Source organism: Scyliorhinus canicula, chromosome 2, assembly GCF_902713615.1.
Source record: "Scyliorhinus canicula chromosome 2, sScyCan1.1, whole genome shotgun sequence".
NCBI classification, from domain to species: Eukaryota; Metazoa; Chordata; class Chondrichthyes; order Carcharhiniformes; family Scyliorhinidae; genus Scyliorhinus; species Scyliorhinus canicula.
Genome location: NC_052147.1, coordinates 284,670,287 through 284,688,263, shown reverse-complemented (window position 1 = coordinate 284,688,263; position 17,977 = coordinate 284,670,287). Strand labels below are relative to the sequence as shown.

The 17,977-nt window shown below is 49.8% G+C and overlaps 1 protein-coding gene across 1 annotated transcript in view; it reads right to left on the bottom strand.

Moving 5' to 3' along the window:
* Positions 1 to 3,494: 3,494 nt before the first annotated feature.
* The window catches only part of LOC119962340 (keratin, type I cytoskeletal 18-like), a 17,865-nt gene continuing 3,382 nt past the window's right edge, over positions 3,495 to 17,977 (bottom strand). Inside the window, exons 3-9 of the mRNA XM_038790321.1 lie at positions 17,846 to 17,928; positions 16,050 to 16,206; positions 14,153 to 14,317; positions 13,706 to 13,831; positions 10,974 to 11,188; positions 7,143 to 7,195; positions 3,495 to 4,388 (exon numbers count right to left, since the gene is read on the bottom strand). Coding sequence (XP_038646249.1) covers positions 4,294 to 4,388; positions 7,143 to 7,195; positions 10,974 to 11,188; positions 13,706 to 13,831; positions 14,153 to 14,317; positions 16,050 to 16,206; positions 17,846 to 17,928 — 894 coding nt within the window. The 3' untranslated portion in view covers positions 3,495 to 4,293. The remainder of the gene's footprint in view (positions 4,389 to 7,142; positions 7,196 to 10,973; positions 11,189 to 13,705; positions 13,832 to 14,152; positions 14,318 to 16,049; positions 16,207 to 17,845; positions 17,929 to 17,977) is intronic.

Here is a 17,977-nt window from a genome sequence, read left to right as displayed (position 1 = left end):
TGAGTGGGTTCTTCCAGGGGGTAGCAGATGAGTGTGAGAGGTGTGGGTGGGGGACAGCGAATCACATGTTTTGGGGTTGCGAAAAATTGGGAAGATTCTGGGCGGGAGTGTTCGCGGTCTTAGACAGGATAGTGGAGGAGGGAGTGGACCCGGACCCTTTGGTGGCGATATTTGGGGTCTCAGAGAAGCCGGAGCTCATGGAGAGGAGGAAGGCTGATGTCTTGGCCTTCGCCTCTCTGATTGCACGGCGGGGAATTTCGCTAGAGTGGCGGTCGGCATCGCCACCGGGGGTAGCAGCTTGGCCGGGTCACCTGTACAACTTCCTGTGGTTAGAGAAGATAAAGTCTGAGTTAAGGGGCTCAGCGGGGGAGTTTGAGAAAAGGTGGGGGATGTTTGTGACCGTGTTTGAGAAGCTGTTTGTCGTGGAGGGGGGGTGGTGAAAAAGGTTTGGGGTTTGCGTGGGCGTTGAAATCCCCCCCCAGGTAAAGAAAGTGCTGCTGGAATGGGGACGCGAGGAGCGGGCTGGCCTTGCCGAATTTAATGAACTATTACTGGGCAGCGAATATAGCCATGATTATGTCGTGGGGGAGGGGTGGGTGTGGGAGCGGGTGGGGGCAGCCTCTTGTTGGGACATTAGCTTAGGGGCAGTATTGACGGGGCCTCTGCCATTCTTGCTGGCTCAGTACTCCACAAAGCCCAGTGCTGGTGGTGGTCCTGAGGGTGTGGGGACACTGACGGCATTATTAAGGATGAGATTGCGGAGTACTGGAAAGTGCATGATAAAGTAGGACCGAGTCAGCACGGCTTTGTCAAAGGGAAGTCTGCCTGACAATAGAGATCCTGGCATGGATAGAGGATTGGCTGACTGGCAGAAGGCAGAGAGTGGGGATAAAGGGGTCTTTTTCAGGATGGCAGCCGGTGACTAGTGGTGTGCCTCAGGGGTCTGTGCTGGGACCACAACTTGTCACAATATACATTAATGATCTGGAAAAAGGAACTGAAATGAAAATCGCTTATTGTCACGAGTAGGCTTCAATGAAGTTACTGTGAAAAGCTCCTAGTCGCCACAATCCGGCGCCTGTCCGGGGAGGCTGATACGGGAATCGAACCGTGCTGCTGGCCTGCTTGGTCTGCTTTAAAAGCCAGCGATTTAGCCAAGTGAGCTAAACCAGCCCACTGTTGCTAAGTTTGCAGATGATACACAGATCTGTCAAGGGAAGGTAGTATTGAGGAAGCAAGGGGGCTGCAGGAGGACTTGGACAGGCTAGGAGAGTGGGCAATGAAGTAGCAGATGGAATACACTGGAAAAGTGTGAGGTTATGCACTTTGGAAGGAGAAATGGAGGCATAGACTATGTTCTGAATGGAGAAATGCTGAGGAAATCAGAAGTACAAAGGGACTTGGGAATTCTTGAGCAAGATTCTTTCAAGGTTAACGTGCAGGTTCAATCGGCAGTTAGGAAGGCAAATGCAATGTTATTCATGTTGAGATGGCTAGAATACAAGAGAGGGATGTACTTGAGGCTGTATAAAGCTCTGGTCAGCCCCCATTTGGAGTATTGTGAGCAGTTTTGGGTCCTGTATTTAAGGAAGGATGTGCTGGCCTTGGAAAGGGTCCAGAGGAGGTTCACAAGAATGATCCCTGGAATGAAGAACTTGTTGTATGAGGAACGGTTGAGGACTCTGGGTCTGTACTCTTTGGAGTTTAGAAGGATGTGGGGGGATCTTATTGAAACTTACAGGATACTGCCAGGTCTGGATAGAGTGGACGTGGAGAGGATGTTTCCACTTGTCGGAAAAACTAGAAGCAGAGGATTCACCATCTCAGACTAAAGGGACGATCCTTTAAAACAGAGATGAGGAGGAATTTCTTCAGCCAGAGGGTGGTGAATCTGTGGAACTCTTTGCCGCAGAAGGCTGTGGAGGTCAAATCACTGAGTGTCTATCAGACAGAGATAGATAGGTTCTTGATCAGTAAGGGAATGGGGAGAAGGCAGGAGAATGGGGATGAGAAAATATCAGCCATGATTGAATGGTGGAGCAGACTCAATGGGCTGAGTGGCCTAATTCTGCTCCTATGTCTTATGGCCTTAAGGGATTCGCCGTTGCCACGACGCCGATATCGTAATCAATGATCAGGCAGAGAATCCATTCCACTGAAACGGACAATCCAGCCCGTTGTTTTTCAATCTGTCGGAGGAGGCAGAGGCATTTGTGAAGGAGCCTGGATTTGGACTTGATTAAATGGATTCAATTGGGACTTTAATGGGGACGGTTGTGAGGAGTTGGTTTGAGATATTTTGTAGAGCTCCTTCTCTTGTTTGTCACGCAATGACCAGCAAGTGTCGACTGACGGTGACTTCAAATATCCTGCCTGTATTCTACTGCGTCAGCAATGTCGGAGGTGGATAGTCCAGGCTGGCTGCACTAAGCTATGTTGGTACAGATCAGGCATTGAACTTGGGAGTGTGTGTGACTGAGATTCAGACCTATAAACACTTCAGCCATTGCACACAGGGGAAAATGAGAATCACCCTTCTGGTTGCGATTCTTATCTTTGTTCCTTATATCAGGCGTGAGACCCAGTAAAGCGGAGTCATGGGGTGGCTAATTTGAAGACTTCATCCAGTATTTCATGTGTTCAGAGAGCAAACGTCCATTGGATTGTCAACTGTGAGGGCCTTCACAGCGGAGCCTGATCCTGACCCTGGACCCCAGTGAACAAATGTGTAGATTTGGGAATGTGCAAAACGCATAGATGCCTGTAATCCCCCCGTGAATGTGCCTTGAAGCTGCCGCTTCCAACATCCTGAAATCTCCACCAAGTGTACGACAGATTCACTAATAAATCCAATTGGGAATTCAGGAAAAGCCTCTTTACCCATAGAGTGAGCAGAAGGTGAGCATAATAGAAACATATAAGATAGTCAGAGGGTTAGATAGGGTGGACAGTGAGAGTCTTTTTCCTCGGATGGGGATGACAAACACGAGGGGACATAGCTTTAAATTGAGGGGTGATAGATATAGGACAGATGTCAGAGGCAGTTTCTTTACTCAGAGAGTAGTAGGGGTGTGGAACGCCCTGCCTGCAACAGTAGTACACTCGCCAACTTTAAGGGCATTTAAGTGGTCACTGGATAGACATATGGATGAAAATGGAATAGTGTAGGTCAGATAGGCTTCAGATGGTTTCACAGGTCGGCGCAACATCGAGGGCCGAAGGGCCCGTACTGCGCTGTAGTGTTCTATGTTCTAAGGTGGAATTCACTCCCACAGGGAGTGGTTGAGGTCATTAACATAGATAAGGTTAAGGAGAAGCTGGATAAACACGTCAGGGTTAAAGGAATAAGAGGAAATGCTGATGGGGTGAGGTGAGAGGTGAGGGGGGGGGGGGTTCACGGAGTTTAAACACCAGCATTTGACCCATTGGAGGTGAACGGTCTGTTCCTGAGCGATAAATACCACATAAGAAATATGTAGTCAGTATGACAGGTAGATGTTATGAACTCAATCTTTTATTAAACCAGGCCAGAAAAAAGAAACTGATACAAATACAATCAAATTGTCACACCCCAACATTGCACCCCCCACAGTTTTATACAGAGGGGATCTTAGTTTCATCTAGAAGTCCACGGGAGTGTACAATCAATATACAGAACTCAAACACCCTAGTATCCTGGAGCTCCAGCTAACAGCACAGTGGGTGTACCTACACCGAGACTGCAGTGGTTCAAGAAGGCAGCTCCCCACCACCTTCTCAAGGGTTATTAGGGATGGGCAATAAATGCCGGCCTAACCAGCAGCGCACACATCCGGTGAATGAATGTAAAGAATGGCGATAGAGTGAATATGTGAGAATACCCAGTGAATAAAGAGAACAACTCCGTGACTGAGCAGGAAGCAAGTCAGAGAACTCGGAATATTCAGTTAACCCCACGTGTAGTTAAAGGGGAACCGACTTCACCACAAAACGTTAACCCAAACCAACTATTTATTCATCAAACAACCAACCCAACAACACAGTCCGAGAACCACGGGCACATTCATGCATCTGTGATAAAAGTGAAGGTTGAAACCGCCCCTCTTTTAACACAGACACAGCGTGGAACTCAGCAGGGGCGAGACCCAGTACCCCACCCCAAATCCCAAATAGCAGCCCACCCAACAGAAACAGGTCACTCAGAAGAGCATCACCAGAATCTGAAGACATTCCCTTTCAACCCCCTCCCAAGTTTAATCGCTCCAAATGGATAAGAAATTCTCTCGCTGAAACGTTCTCCACACGAGGAACACTTTACTCCAAGATTTCTTCAGATTCGTGTTTTTCGGAAATCACCTTCCCATTAACCATCTTCTGAGAAATGATGATGACTTTCTTAGCTTTCTTGTCTGCAAAAGATTTGGAAGGCAATGGGTAAGTACAGTGAGGGTGCACAGGTATATGTGAGGGTGCACAGTGAGGGTGCACAGGTATATGTGAGAGCGCACAGTGAGGGTACAGGTATATGTGAGGGTGCACAGTGAGGGTGCACAGGTATATGTGAGAGCGCACAGTGAGGGTGCACAGGTATATGTGAGAGCGCACAGTGAGGGTGCACAGGTATATGTGAGGGTGCACAGGTATATGTGAGGGTGCACAGTGAGGGTGCACAGGTATATGTGAGAGCGCACAGTGAGGGTGCACAGGGATATGTGAGGGTGCACAGGTATATGTGAGGGTGCACAGTGAGGGTGCACAGGTATATGTGAGGGTGCACAGTGAGGGTGCACAGTGAGGGTGCACAGGTAGATGTGAGGGTGCACAGTGAGGGTGCACAGGTATATGTGAGAGCGCACAGTGAGGGTGCACAGGGATATGTGAGGGTGCACAGTGAGGGTGCACAGGTAGATGTGAGGGTGCACAGTGAGGGTGCACAGGTATATGTGAGAGCGCACAGTGAGGGTGCACAGGGATATGTGAGGGTGCACAGTGAGGGTGCACAGGTATATGTGAGGGTGCACAGGTATATGTGAGGGTGCACAGGTATATGTGAGGGTGCACAGTGAGGGTGCACAGGTATATGTGAGGGTGCACAGGTATATGTGAGGGTGCACAGTGAGGGTGCACAGGTATATGTGAGAGCGCACAGTGAGGGTGCACAGGTATATGTGAGAGCGCACAGTGAGGGTGCACAGGTATATGTGAGGGTGCACAGTGAGGGTACAGGTATATGTGAGGGTGCACAGTGAGGGTACAGGTATATGTGAGGGTGCACAGGTATATGTGAGGGTGCACAGTGAGGGTGCACAGGTATATGTGAGGGTGCACAGGTAGATGTGACGGTGCACAGTGAGGGTGCACAGTGAGGGTACAGGTATATGTGAGGGTGCACAGTGAGGGTACAGGTAGATGTGAGGGTGCACAGTGAGGGTACAGGTATATGTGAGGGTGCACAGTGAGGGTACAGGTATATGTGAGGGTGCACAGTGAGGGTGCACAGGTATATGTGAGGGTGCACAGTGAGGGTGCACAGGTATATGTGAGGGTGCACAGTGAGGGTACAGGTATATGTGAGGGTGCACAGTGAGGGTGCACAGGTATATGTGAGGGTGCACAGTGAGGGTACAGGTATATGTGAGGGTGCACAGTGAGGGTGCACAGGTATATGTGAGGGTGCACAGTGAGGGTACAGGTATATGTGAGGGTGCACAGTGAGGGTACAGGTATATGTGAGGGTGCACAGTGAGGGTACAGGTATATGTGAGGGTGCACAGTGAGGGTACAGGTATATGTGAGGGTGCACAGTGAGGGTACAGGTATATGTGAGGGTGCACAGTGAGGGTACACAGGTATATGTGAGGGTGCACAGGTATATGTGAGGGTGCACAGGTAGATGTGAGGGTACACTGAGGGTGCACAGGTATATGTGAGGGTGCACAGTGAGGGTGCACAGGTATATGTGAGGGTGCACAGTGAGGGTGCACAGGTATATGTGAGGGTGCACAGTGAGGGTACAGGTATATGTGAGGGTGCACAGTGAGGGTACAGGTATATGTGAGGGTGCACAGTGAGTGCATGGACTACCTAGATGGTAGGGCGCTGGGGAGTGAGGTTGGGACACAGTCCATGCATTTGTGGCAGTTCACAGTGAACAGGATTAAATTGAAATACTCAGGAACAGGAGTTAAAGCTCCTCCTTGGCCGTCTTTGCTCTCCTCCCCTTACCCAGGAGGTAATCATCTCTATATTTACTCCATTGAGCACCATAATCCTTTCAAAAACCTGAACTAAACCAAACCCTCCGCACTCAAGGGAGCACAGCCCTGGCCGATGCCAACCACCCTTACAATTTAACCCCTGGGTGGTTAGGGGAATCTGCCCTGCAACCCCTCCAAAACCAACGTAACAAAGATACATAGAAGATAGGAGCAGGAGGAGGCCATTTGGCCCTTCGAGCCTGCTCCGCCATTCATCAGGATCATGGCTGATCATCCAACTCAATAGCCTAATCCTGCTTTCTCCCCATAGCCTTTGATCCCATTCTCTCCGAGTGCTATATCCAGCCGCCTCTTCAATATATTCAATGTTTTGGCATCAGCTACTTCCTGTGGCAATGATTTCCACAGGCTCGCCACTTTTTGTGTGAAGAAATGTCTCCTTATCTCTGTCTGAAATGGTTTACCCTGAATCCTCAGGCTGTGACCTCTGGTTCTGGACACCCCCAACATCGGTAACATCTTCCCTGCAGGGGAGACTATTTAGGACAGAGATAACATTTCTTCACCCAGAGAGTGGTTGGCCTGTGGAATTTGTTGCCACAGGAAGATTTGAGGCGAAAACATTTCATGTTTTCAAGAAGTAGTTAGATATCACACTTAGGGCTAAGGAGATCGAAGGGTTTGGGGTGAAGTGGGATTAGGCTATTGAGTTGGATGATCAGCCACGATCATAATGAATGGGGGAGCAGGCTCGAAGGGCTGAATGGCCTCCTCCTGCTCCTATTTTCTATGTTCTCTGAAAATCATTGCTGGAAGATACATGACTGTGGGCACTGGGCGGGGGGGGGGGGGGGGATCAGGATTGTTGCTGCCTGCGATGCCTCTAACAGCTCAATAGCATCTTGCTTTGCCAGTCCCTCTTGAGAACTGCAGTCACCAACTCACCTCCAATAGTTGAAACTTGAGAACGACTTGATTGATGATCTGATTGGCTGGACCTGCAAAATAGCGACATATTTGAGCACAGCAGTGTGGTGATAACGAGGGTTGGTCATCAATCCAACTTTGGAGGCTTCATCATATGACCATCTAACTCTAATCACTTCCGTCCCCCAAACATATTCCTAAAGGTCGCCCAACATATCAATTCTCACAGCAGCCAGATAACAATGGTGGCAGTAGTACCCATAATCCTCTGTGCACCAGAAACCTCTCTATCCACCACATGGCTGCTCCAGCCCAGGCCCATGTCTGGATGCAGCCAAACGGGGGGGGGGGGGGGGGGGGGAAACGTTTGTACGCTCTTTTTCCCCAGGGTTACTCACAGGAGACACAGATCTACCACCCGGGATGTGAAGATTTTACTTTCAGGGGCTGGTTTAGCTCACTGGGCTAAATCACTGGCTTTTAAAGCAGACCAAGCAGGCCAGCAACACGGTTCGATTCCCGTACCAGCCTCCCCGGACAGGCGCCGGAATGTGGCGACTAGGGGCTTTTCACAGTAACTTCATTGAAGCCTACTCGTGACAATAAGCCATTTTCATTTTCATTTTCTTTCCAAAGTGTCGTTAGTCTTTGGCATTCCCTTCCGGAGGGGGAGATTGGGTCATTGAATTTATTGAAGGTTGAGTTAAATAGATTTTGATAATCATGGGGTAACAAACAGCAGAGTGGAGTGGAGACCCCAGCCCCACGGAATGGCGGAGCAGGCTCGAGGGGCTTACACCTGTCCCCAAGTCTGATCTTCCAAGAGTGCGCAAGATTAATCCAGAATTGTGGGGCCCTCCCAAGACAGTGTGGGAAGGTCAGTGGGAATTGTAACTCCTACCAGTCTCTGGAAATTGGCTTGGGTTGAAACAAACATAGTGGAAAATGAAATTACCAAGTGACCTATTTGTAAAGAATATTTCTACACCTCACTGCATCAAGAGCCTTGAATAGTGAAGAACTAAAGTTGCTACGTGAGCGGGAAGAAAACTTCTCCAGGTGGCAAAAGTGGCAGAAACTAGAAAATAGATTTAAGGTGATCAGAAATCTTTCAAAGAGCGAGTACACCCACGATGGGCTGAATAGCCTCATTTACTATGGAGCGGTGCTCTGTTCTGTTGTTTCTCTCCGAAAATAATCTTTGTTCTCCCGACGACATTCTGTCCTGTTCCAGGGTACAATTCTACACAACTGAATGCCCAAGAATGCTTCGTGCCAACGTATCAGCAGACACCGGGTCGCCAGAGTGTTAACCAGGGTAAATGTATGGAGGAGGAGTTTAAGAGGTGGGACATGCTGCCGGTGCCTCTGGCGGGTAGGGTGCAGTCAGTCAAGATGATGGTGCTCCCGAGGTTTTTGTTTCTGTTCCAGTGCCTCCCCATCCTTATCCCGAAGGCCTTTTTCAGGCGGGTTAACAGGAGCATTACGGGGTTTGTGTGGCCACAGGGGACTCCAAGGGTGAGAAGGGTGTTTCTGGAGCGGGGCAGGGATAGAGGGGGGCTGGCGCTGCCCAACCTCTGTGGGTATTATTGGGCTGCCAACGCAGCGATGGTGCGTAAGTGGGTAATGGACGGGGAGGGGGCAGCATGGAAGAGGATGGAGATGGCATCCTGTGTGGGCACGAGCCTGGAGGCGCTGGCAACGGCACCGCTGCCGCTCCCTCCAACAAGGTATACCACGAGCCCGGTGGTGGCAGCTACCCTCAAGATTTGGGGGCAATGGAGGCGGCACAGGGGGGAGGTGGGGGCCTCGATGGGGTCCCCGATACGGGGGAACCACCGGTTTGTTCCGGGGAGAATTGATGGCGGGTTCCTGAGTTGGCACAGGGCAGGTGTCAGGAGGCTGGGGGACCTGTTCATAGACGGGAAGTTCGCGAGCCTGGGTGAGCTGGAAGGGAAGTTTGGGCTCCCCCCGGGGAACACCTTTAGGTACATGCAAGTAAGGGCATTTGTCAGGCGGCAGGTGGCGGGGGTCCCCCTGCTGCCAGGATCCAGGGTCAATCCAGGCTGGGGACTCGCAATATTTGGGGATGCAGTGGAGCCGGGAGTGCAGGAGGCGAAAGAGGCCAGTCAGTTAAGATGACGGTGTTCTGGCCTTTGCGTCCCTAGTAGCCCGGCAGAGGATCTTGCTACAGTGGAAGGATACGAGACCCCCCAAGCGTGGAGACCTGGGTCAATGATATGGCAGGGTTTATTAAATTGGAGAGGGTGAAATTTGCCCCAAGGGGGTCAGTGCAGGGGTTTTTCAGGAGATGGCAACCATTCCTCGATCTCCTGGCAGAACGGTAAAAACAAAAGGTCAGCAGCAGCAGCAACCCGGGGGGGGGGGGGGGGGGGGGGGGGGTTGTTCTTAGAATTTTCTGTTACTGTTTTCTTTTTTGTGAAAATGTGAAAATTTGAATAAAAATTAATTTTTTTTAAAAACCAGAGTAAATGTTCATTGACGCTCACTGGATAGAAACCCTCTTCAAACAAAAAAATATAGACCCCCTCTGTCCCATACCCCAGTCACCACCAGCCACTTTACTCTGCGTGGTGATATGATCTGCATACTCGTCTGCCATTGGGCCAGAACGTCGGCTTACCATTGGCCCTGGTCGGTCATGTGCCTCCCGACCGATTGGCCGAGAGGCTGAGTTACCCACGCCTCTATTAACGAGGTATAAATGGTCAGACGACTGACGATCGTCCCTTTCCATTGTAGACGATCGCAGAGCTGTGTTCTAGTCAATTAAAGCCAGACTTTGGTAAATCACTCGCCTCGCGTACAATTGATGGTACATCACTCTGTATCTAACCCCATGCTGTACCTGTCCTGGGAGTGTTTGATGGGGACAGTGTAGAGGGAGCTTTACTCTGTATCTAACCCCGTGCTGTACCTGTCCTGGGAGTGTTTGATGGGGACAGTGTAGAGGGAGCTTTACTCTGTATCTAACCCCGTGCTGTACCTGTCCTGGGAGTGTTTGATGGGGACAGTGTAGAGGGAGCTTTACTCTGTATCTAACCCCGTACTGTACCTGTCCTGGGAGGTGTTTGATGGGGACAGTGTAGAGGAAGCTTTACTCTGTATCTAACAGAGTGCTGTACCTGCCCTGGGAGTGTTTGATGGGGACAGTGCAGAGGAAGCTTTACTCTGTATCTAACAGAGTGCTGTACCTGCCCTGGGAGTGTTTGATGGGGACAGTGTAGAGGGAGCTTTACTCTGTATCTAACCCCTGGCTGTACCTGTCCTGGGAGTGTTTGATGGGGACAGTGTAGAGGGAGCTTTACTCTGTATCTAACCCCGTGCTGTACCTGTCCTGGGAGTGTTTGATGGGGACAGTGTAGAGGGACCTTTACTCTGTATCTAACCCCGTGCTGTACCTGTCCTGGGAGTGTTTGATGGGAACAGTGCAGAGGGAGTTTTACTCTGTATCTAACCCCGTACTGTACCTGTCCTGGGAGTGTTTGATGGGGACAGTGTAGAGGAAGCTTTACTCTGTATCTAACAGAGTGCTGTACCTGCCCTGGGAGTGTTTGATGGGGACAGTGTAGAGGGAGCTTTACTCTGTATCTAACCCCGTGCTGTACCAGTCCTGGGAGTGTTTGATGGGGACAGTGTAGAGGGAGCTTTACTCCGTATCTAACCCCGTGCTGTACCTGCCCTGGGAGTGTTTGATGGGGACAGTGTAGAGGGAGCTTTACTCTGTATCTAACCCCGTGCTGTACCTGCCCTGGGAGTGTTTGATGGGGACAGTGCAGAGGAAGCTTTACTCTGTATCTAGCCCGGGATGTAACACGGTGATTTTACCCTTCAGCCTCCAGCAGGCCACGGTAGGTATTGATCTCAGCCTGCAGCCTCATCTTGGTGTTGAGCAGAATCTGGTATTCTGCATTCTGAGCATTCTGTTTAGCGTGGAGATCAGCGAGCTGCTGCTCCAGGTTTAGAATGTTCAAGTTGAAGGTTTGCAGCTCCGCTGCTGTCCGCTCCTCATTGTCCTCCAGCGTGTCCTCCAGTGAATTGATCTGGTGAGAAGAAGAATTGTTGAACAGAAACAGCCTGTACGTGTGTCGGACACCTTAACTTTGTGGATATGCTTCAGGTGCTTTATCAAACAAATGCTGATAATGAGTCACAGTGGGAGATATTAGGACAGATTGAACAAAAGCTCAGTCAAAGGGATAGGTTTTAAGGAGGATAGGTTTTAAGAAGGCAGAGAGTTTTTTTTAAAGAGAGGCTGAAAATTTCGGAGTTTGAAGTTCTGATGACGTGATGTATCGGCCGCCTAACTAGAGCGATAACATTGGACAGAACATTAAACAAGGATCTACTGGAGCTGGTACCAAAGGAAAGGTAATAATTGTGGGGGGCTTTAATCTTCATATAAACTGGGACAATCAAATGAGCAAGAATGGTCTAGAAAATGAGTTTGCAGGATGCTTTCATGGCAGTTTCCCAGAGGAATACATTGTGGAACTGACTGGTGATGAAGCTATCTTAGATTTAGGATGGTGTAATGTGTCACACCCCCTGGGGGAGTATCGCCACCCTCTCGATCCCTGCTCTCTGCCATCTCCGGAACCCTCCATCTATCCTCCCCGGGGCAAACCGGTGATTATTACAGATTGGGGACCAGACCGATGCTCCCTGCTCCCACATGTCTCCTCTATTGCCCCCAGACTCTCAGAGCCGCCACCACCACGGGGCTGGTGGAGTACCGTGCCGGCGGGAACGGCAGAGGTGCCGGTACCAATGCCCCCAAACTAGTGACCTTACAAGATGCCGCCTCTACTCGCTCCCACACCGACCCCACCCCCCACTTCCTAATCATGGCTATATTCGCCGCCCAGTAATAATTACTAAAGTTCCACCTGGTCAAATGCCTTCTCTGTGTCCATTGCGACCACTACCTCTACGTCCCTACCCTCTTGGGACATCATGATAACAGCCTTCTTACGTTGGCCGCCAAGTGCCTTCCCTTAACAAATCCCGTCTGGTCCTCCCCAATCACATCCGGAACGCAGTCTTCAATCCTTGAGGACTTGCTGGTTGCTTTTACACTACAGCAAACTGCCCTTTGAACTGGTCCAGGCACACCCCTTTATCCAATGTGCTGTGTGGTAGTGTCCCATGATGTTATTTTGATGGACTTGGCTAGCAGCCCCAATCAGCTCTTTTGAAATCGGGTCTTTGACGGGCTCTCGGTTTGATTGGGGCCTGTTCTGGAATGACAGGCAGACTCCATTTTGCAGAGTTAAGTTTCAGTTCTGTTTGGATCTAGAGTACTGCCAGAAGCAGGTTAAAAAACACTGTCTATCCAGCCAGGCCTGTGGAGGTAACCTCTGATTAAAAGGTCGCAAGCAGTCTGTAGCCAGTTCTGTCAAAACCTAGGAACCAGCAGATTCTATCAGCTGAGGCTGTCTCTCAGGTTTTAGTTTTGTTTTGGAGACAGAGCTGAAGGAGGCTTTAAGTAGGGGCTGGTTTAGCTCACTGGGCTAAATCACTGGCTTTTAAAGCAGACCAAGCAGGCCAGCAGCACGGTTCGATTCCCGTACCAGCCTCCCCAGACAGGCGCCGGAATGTGGCGACTAGGGGCTTTTCACAGTAACTTCATTGAAGCCTACTCGTGACAATAAGCGATTTTCATTTCATTTTTCATTTCAAGTTCTCTCTCCCTGAAGGGTATGGATCTCCCTCAAAAAACAGGTGGGAGAGTGGAGTTGAGGCAGAAGATTGGCTAGGATTTTACTGAAGACGGAATAAGACCATAAGACATCGAAGCAGAATTAGGCCACTCGGCCCATCGAGTCTGCTCCGCCATTCAATCATGGCTGATATTTTTCTCATCCCCATTCTCCTGCCTTCTCCCCATAACCCCTGATCCCCTTATTAATCAAGAACCTATCTATCTCTGTCTTAAAGACACTCAGTGATTTGGCCTCCACAGCCTTCTGCGGCAAAGAGTTCCACAGATTCACCACCCTCGGCTGAAGAAATTCCGCCTCATCTCGGTTTTAAAGGATTGTCCCTTTAGTCTGAGATTGTGCCCTCGTTCTAGTTTTTCCCACAAGTGGAAAATCCTCTCCACGTCCACTCTATCCAGGATCCCAGTATCCTGTAAGTTTCAATAAGATCCCCACTCACCTTCTAAACTCCAACGAGTACAGACCCAGATCCTCAACCGTTCTCATACGACAAGCTCTTCATTCCAGGGATCATTCTTGTGAACCTCCTCTGGACCCTTTCCAAAGCCAGCACGTCCTTCCTTAGATACGGTGCCCAAAACTGCTCACAATACTCCAAATGGGATCTGACCAGAGCCTTGTACAGCCTCAGACTGGTCTTGTAGTCGAGCCCTCTCGACGTGAATGCTAACATTGCATTTGCCTTCCTAACTGCCGACTGAATCTGCACGTTATGGGCACGGTAGAGGCTCAAAGAGGCCTTATTTAGGGAGCTCCTGCTCGGGTGCGAGTTGACAAAAGTGGTGAACACTGTCGATGGATATGGATGAGCCGACTGCGATTGAATTGGGGACTTACCATGGCAACCAGCGAGCGATGCTCAACTTCCAGGCCTTTGATCTGACGCCGCAGGGTGGTGAGTTGGTTTTTCGTTGCCTGAAGGGCCTCGTTATTCTTTGAAGCTTCCAGAGAGGCAGTGTCAAACTGGTAAAGACAGAGGTGAACAAACGGCACATCGTGAGAAAGACACACAAAAATACAAGGACTCGCGCACAGTCACGGGGTAGAACGTCCACCTCAGCGAAATGCAGCAAGCCGTTCAAAAGACCATCGACTTCAGATGAGAGGAAAATCCCACTGGCAGGAGAGGTGGTAACATTCCAGCCATAGCACAAACACACAAGAAGCATGCAAATTCAGGCATACAGTCTCACACAGAGACACACACCCTTATTCAAATTAATTCACACATGTGCAGAGAGACGCACATCCATATCCCGTCACACAGGGGGTTTTGTCAGTTACCTTCTTTCTGTAGCACTCCTCCGCATCTTTCCTATTCTGATCAGCCAGGGCCTGGTATTCCTCACGGATTTTGTTCATCATTTTCCCAAGATCCTCCTCGCCGGAATTGTCAACTTCCACAGAAACACTGGAATTTGCAATCTGCCTTTTCAGATCATCCACTTCCTGAGAGAGAGCGAGAGAGAGAGAGAGAATTTATAATAATAATAATTTTTATTAGTGTCACAAGTAGGCTTACATTAACACTGCAATGAGTTAACACAACAATCAAGAAAGCCCAACAACGTCTCTACTTCCTATGGAAGCTAAAGAAATTTGGCATGTCTGCATCGACTCTCACAAACTTCTATAGATGTGCGATAGAGAGCATCCTATCCGGCTGCATCACAGCCTGGTATGGCAACTGCTCGGCCCAAGATCGCAAGGAACTGCAGAGTGTGGTGAACTCAGCCCAAACATCACACAAGCTTGCCCCCCCACATTGATTCTGTCTCCACCTCCGCTGCCTCAGGAAGGCAGACAGCATTATCAGAGACCCTCCCACCCAGGCATGCCTTCTTCCAGACCCTTCCATCAGGCAGAAGGTACAGAAGTCTGAAGACTCGCACATCCAGACATAGGAACAGCTTCTTCCCCACAGCTACAAGACTCCTCAACGACTCCCCCTGGACTGATGTTCCTGTAAGAACACTATTCACGACGCCTATGCGTGCTCTTGCTCATGTATTGCTTTGTTAGGCCCCTTGTTCCGTACTGTAACCAATCACTGTTTGTCAATGTACCATTTGTCATTTGTCAATGGATAGTCAGAGGCTTTTTCCCAGGGTAGAGGGGTCAATTACTCAGGGGCATAGGTTTAAGGTGCGAGGGGCAAGGTTTAGAGGAGATGTACGAGGCAAGTATTTTACACAGAGGGTAGTGGGTGCCTGGAACTCACTGCCGGAGGAGGTGGTGGAAGCAGGGACGATAGTGACATTTAAGGGGCATCTTGACAAATACATGAATCGGATGGGAATAGAGGGATACGGACCCCGGAAGTGAAGAAGATTTTAGTTTAGTCGGGCAGCATGGTCGGCACAGGCTTAGAGGGCCGAAGGGCCTGTTCCTGTGCTGTACTTTTTTTGTTCTTTGTTCTCTGTCGATTATTCTTTTTTTTGTCTACTATGTACGTACTGTATACGTTCACTTAAAAAATCAGAAGTCAGAAAAAAATCAAATCAAATCAATGATGTTACTGTGAAAAGCCCCTAGTCGCCACATTCCGGCGCCTGTTCGGGTACACGGAGGGAGAATTCAGAATGTCCAATACACCGAACAGCACGTCTTTCGGGACTTGTGGGAGGAAACCGGAGCACCCGGAGGAAACCCACGCAGACACGGGGAGAACGTGCAGACTCCGCACAGACAGTGACCCAAGCCGGGAATCGAACCTGGGACCCTGGTGCTGTGAAGCAACAGTGCTAAGCAGTGTGCTACCGTGCTGCCCACTATCACAGGGACTGAATGAGTACTGGAGTGTCAGAAGAGCTGCCGTTCAGGTAAGACGTTAAAGTGAGGCCCCCATCTTCCTTATCGGATACACAGAAATGGTCCCACAGCAACCGTTCCAAAGAATCATAGGAGCGCCCACCCCCCCCCCCCCCCCCCCCCCCCCCCCCCCCCCCCCCCCCGCCCCCGCCCAGTGTCCTGGGCAATATCCATCCTTTAACCAGACTGACTAAAACAGGTTATCTGCCTTGTGTCAGATTGCACTGTGGGATCTTGCTGAGCACCAATCAGTTGCTTTGTTTCCGACATCACCACAGAGACTACACTTCAGAAAGTACGTCATTGGCTGCGCGGTGCTTTGGGACGTCTCGCCCCATGTGGACGACGGCTGTGTAAATGGGAGTTTTACCTCCAGGTGATTCTTGCGGAGGTAGCTCAGCTCTTCATTCATGGCCTCAATCTGGGATTCAAGCTGCATGCGGCCCACATTGGTGTCATCCAGGATTTTCCGCAGGCCATTGAGGTCCTGCTCCACCGATTGCCTCAAATCCGACTCCGACTGCCACCTAGGGACAAATCATTGGTGAGTTGTGAAGCAGCCTGCTGACCCAGAACATGTAGTCCAGTGAGATTTTCCTTTACTAATTCATGGGGCATGGGCTTCCCTGCCAAGGCAGCATTTGCTGCCCATCCCTAATGATCCTCAAGCTCAGTGTCTCGCTCGGCCATTTCCGAGGGCAGTTAAGAGCCAACCACATTGCCATGTAGGCCAGACCGGGTAAGGACGGCAGATTTCCCCTTCCCTAAAGGACATTAGTGAACCAGATGGGCTTTTACAACAATCGACGGTAGTTTCATGGTCACCATTACTGAGACTAGCTTTATATTCCAGATTTATTCATTGAATTTAAATTCCACCAGTTGCTGATGTGGGATTTGAACCCATGTCCCCAGAGCCTCTGGGGCCTCTGCATTACTAGTGACACCATCTACAACGTGTTGGAAAGCAACCCAGAGTTGACATGTTTTGAATCAAAGAATCACAACAGCACCGAAAGAGGCCATTCGGCCCTTCTGGCCAATATCATCTCTTTGAAAGGTCTATTCCCATTAATTCTAATCCGCCCGCTCTTTAGTCCTGCAAATCGTTCCTTTCCAAGCATTTATCCTGTCCTTCTTTGGAATAATTCGGCACAGAGGAAGGTCAATCAGTCCACTGCGCCTGTAATAGCTCTTCTCCACCCAATGCCCTTTTCCCAGAGATCCACAAACATTCGCCGGCAAGTATTTATCCGATTTCCTATTGAAAATTCCGGTCGAAACTGCTCCCACCATCCTTTCAGGTAGCACTCCAAATTTCATCCAACTCACCTGGGAAGAGAAAATCTGCCTTCTGATTATTTTCTTGATCACCTTCTCCTGAACCTTCTCTGTTCGAAGGGAAACAATGCTGGCCCCTCCAGCTCTCTACAATGTCTAGTTAGGGACTTGAATCTAATAATGCGAACTGGGATCAGTAAGTGACCAAGAATGCCGACAGGATTTTGTAAACGGCGGTGAGTTCAGGCGGGTACAAGGAGATTCGATGATATTATTTGAAGACCAGGGGAGTTCTCCCCAGTGTCCTGCCCAATATTGATCCTTTCAAAGTCAGAGGATTTTCCTAAAACAGTACTCTTGCCTCAATCCCTGAATTTTCAACCCACTGAAATGAAAAAATGAAAATCGCTTACTGTCACGAGTAGGCTTCAAATGAAGTTACTGTGAAAAGCCCCTAGTCGCCACATTCCGGCGCCTGTCCGGGGAGGCTGGTACGGGAATCGAACCGCGCTGCTGGCCTGCCTTGGTCTGCTTTCAAAGCCAGCAATTTAGCCCAGTGAGCTAAACCAGCCACCCTATTCCTGCACGTCACCAGTGATAACATGTGGCCTTTGCTATTCACACAGCTTTGGTCTGTATTGCTTGGCAGTGCCAGTAGTCATCAGACTGTGGTTAGGATTCCATCTGCTATTTGTCTCCCGAATGGAAGGGTCATTGGGAACAACTGCATCACCCCCAAAATGCCAGTCCACCTGCCATCAGGGAACTTGGTTCTGAATGGGGTAAATCAAGGACCCGCCACGGTTGGCACCACATGAGGCACCTAATCTGCCCATGGGAGTCATCCGTGTATTCCAGTTTTTAATCCCTGTGCCACACACTCACTTCACTTTGAAATCATCGGACGCCAGCTCGCAGTTGTCCAGCTGCAGGGTCAGGCCAGCATTGTCCATGTTTGTTTCCTGGACCTGCAGGAAAATGGGATCGGTTAATGCAAATATATCACATTTGTTAACA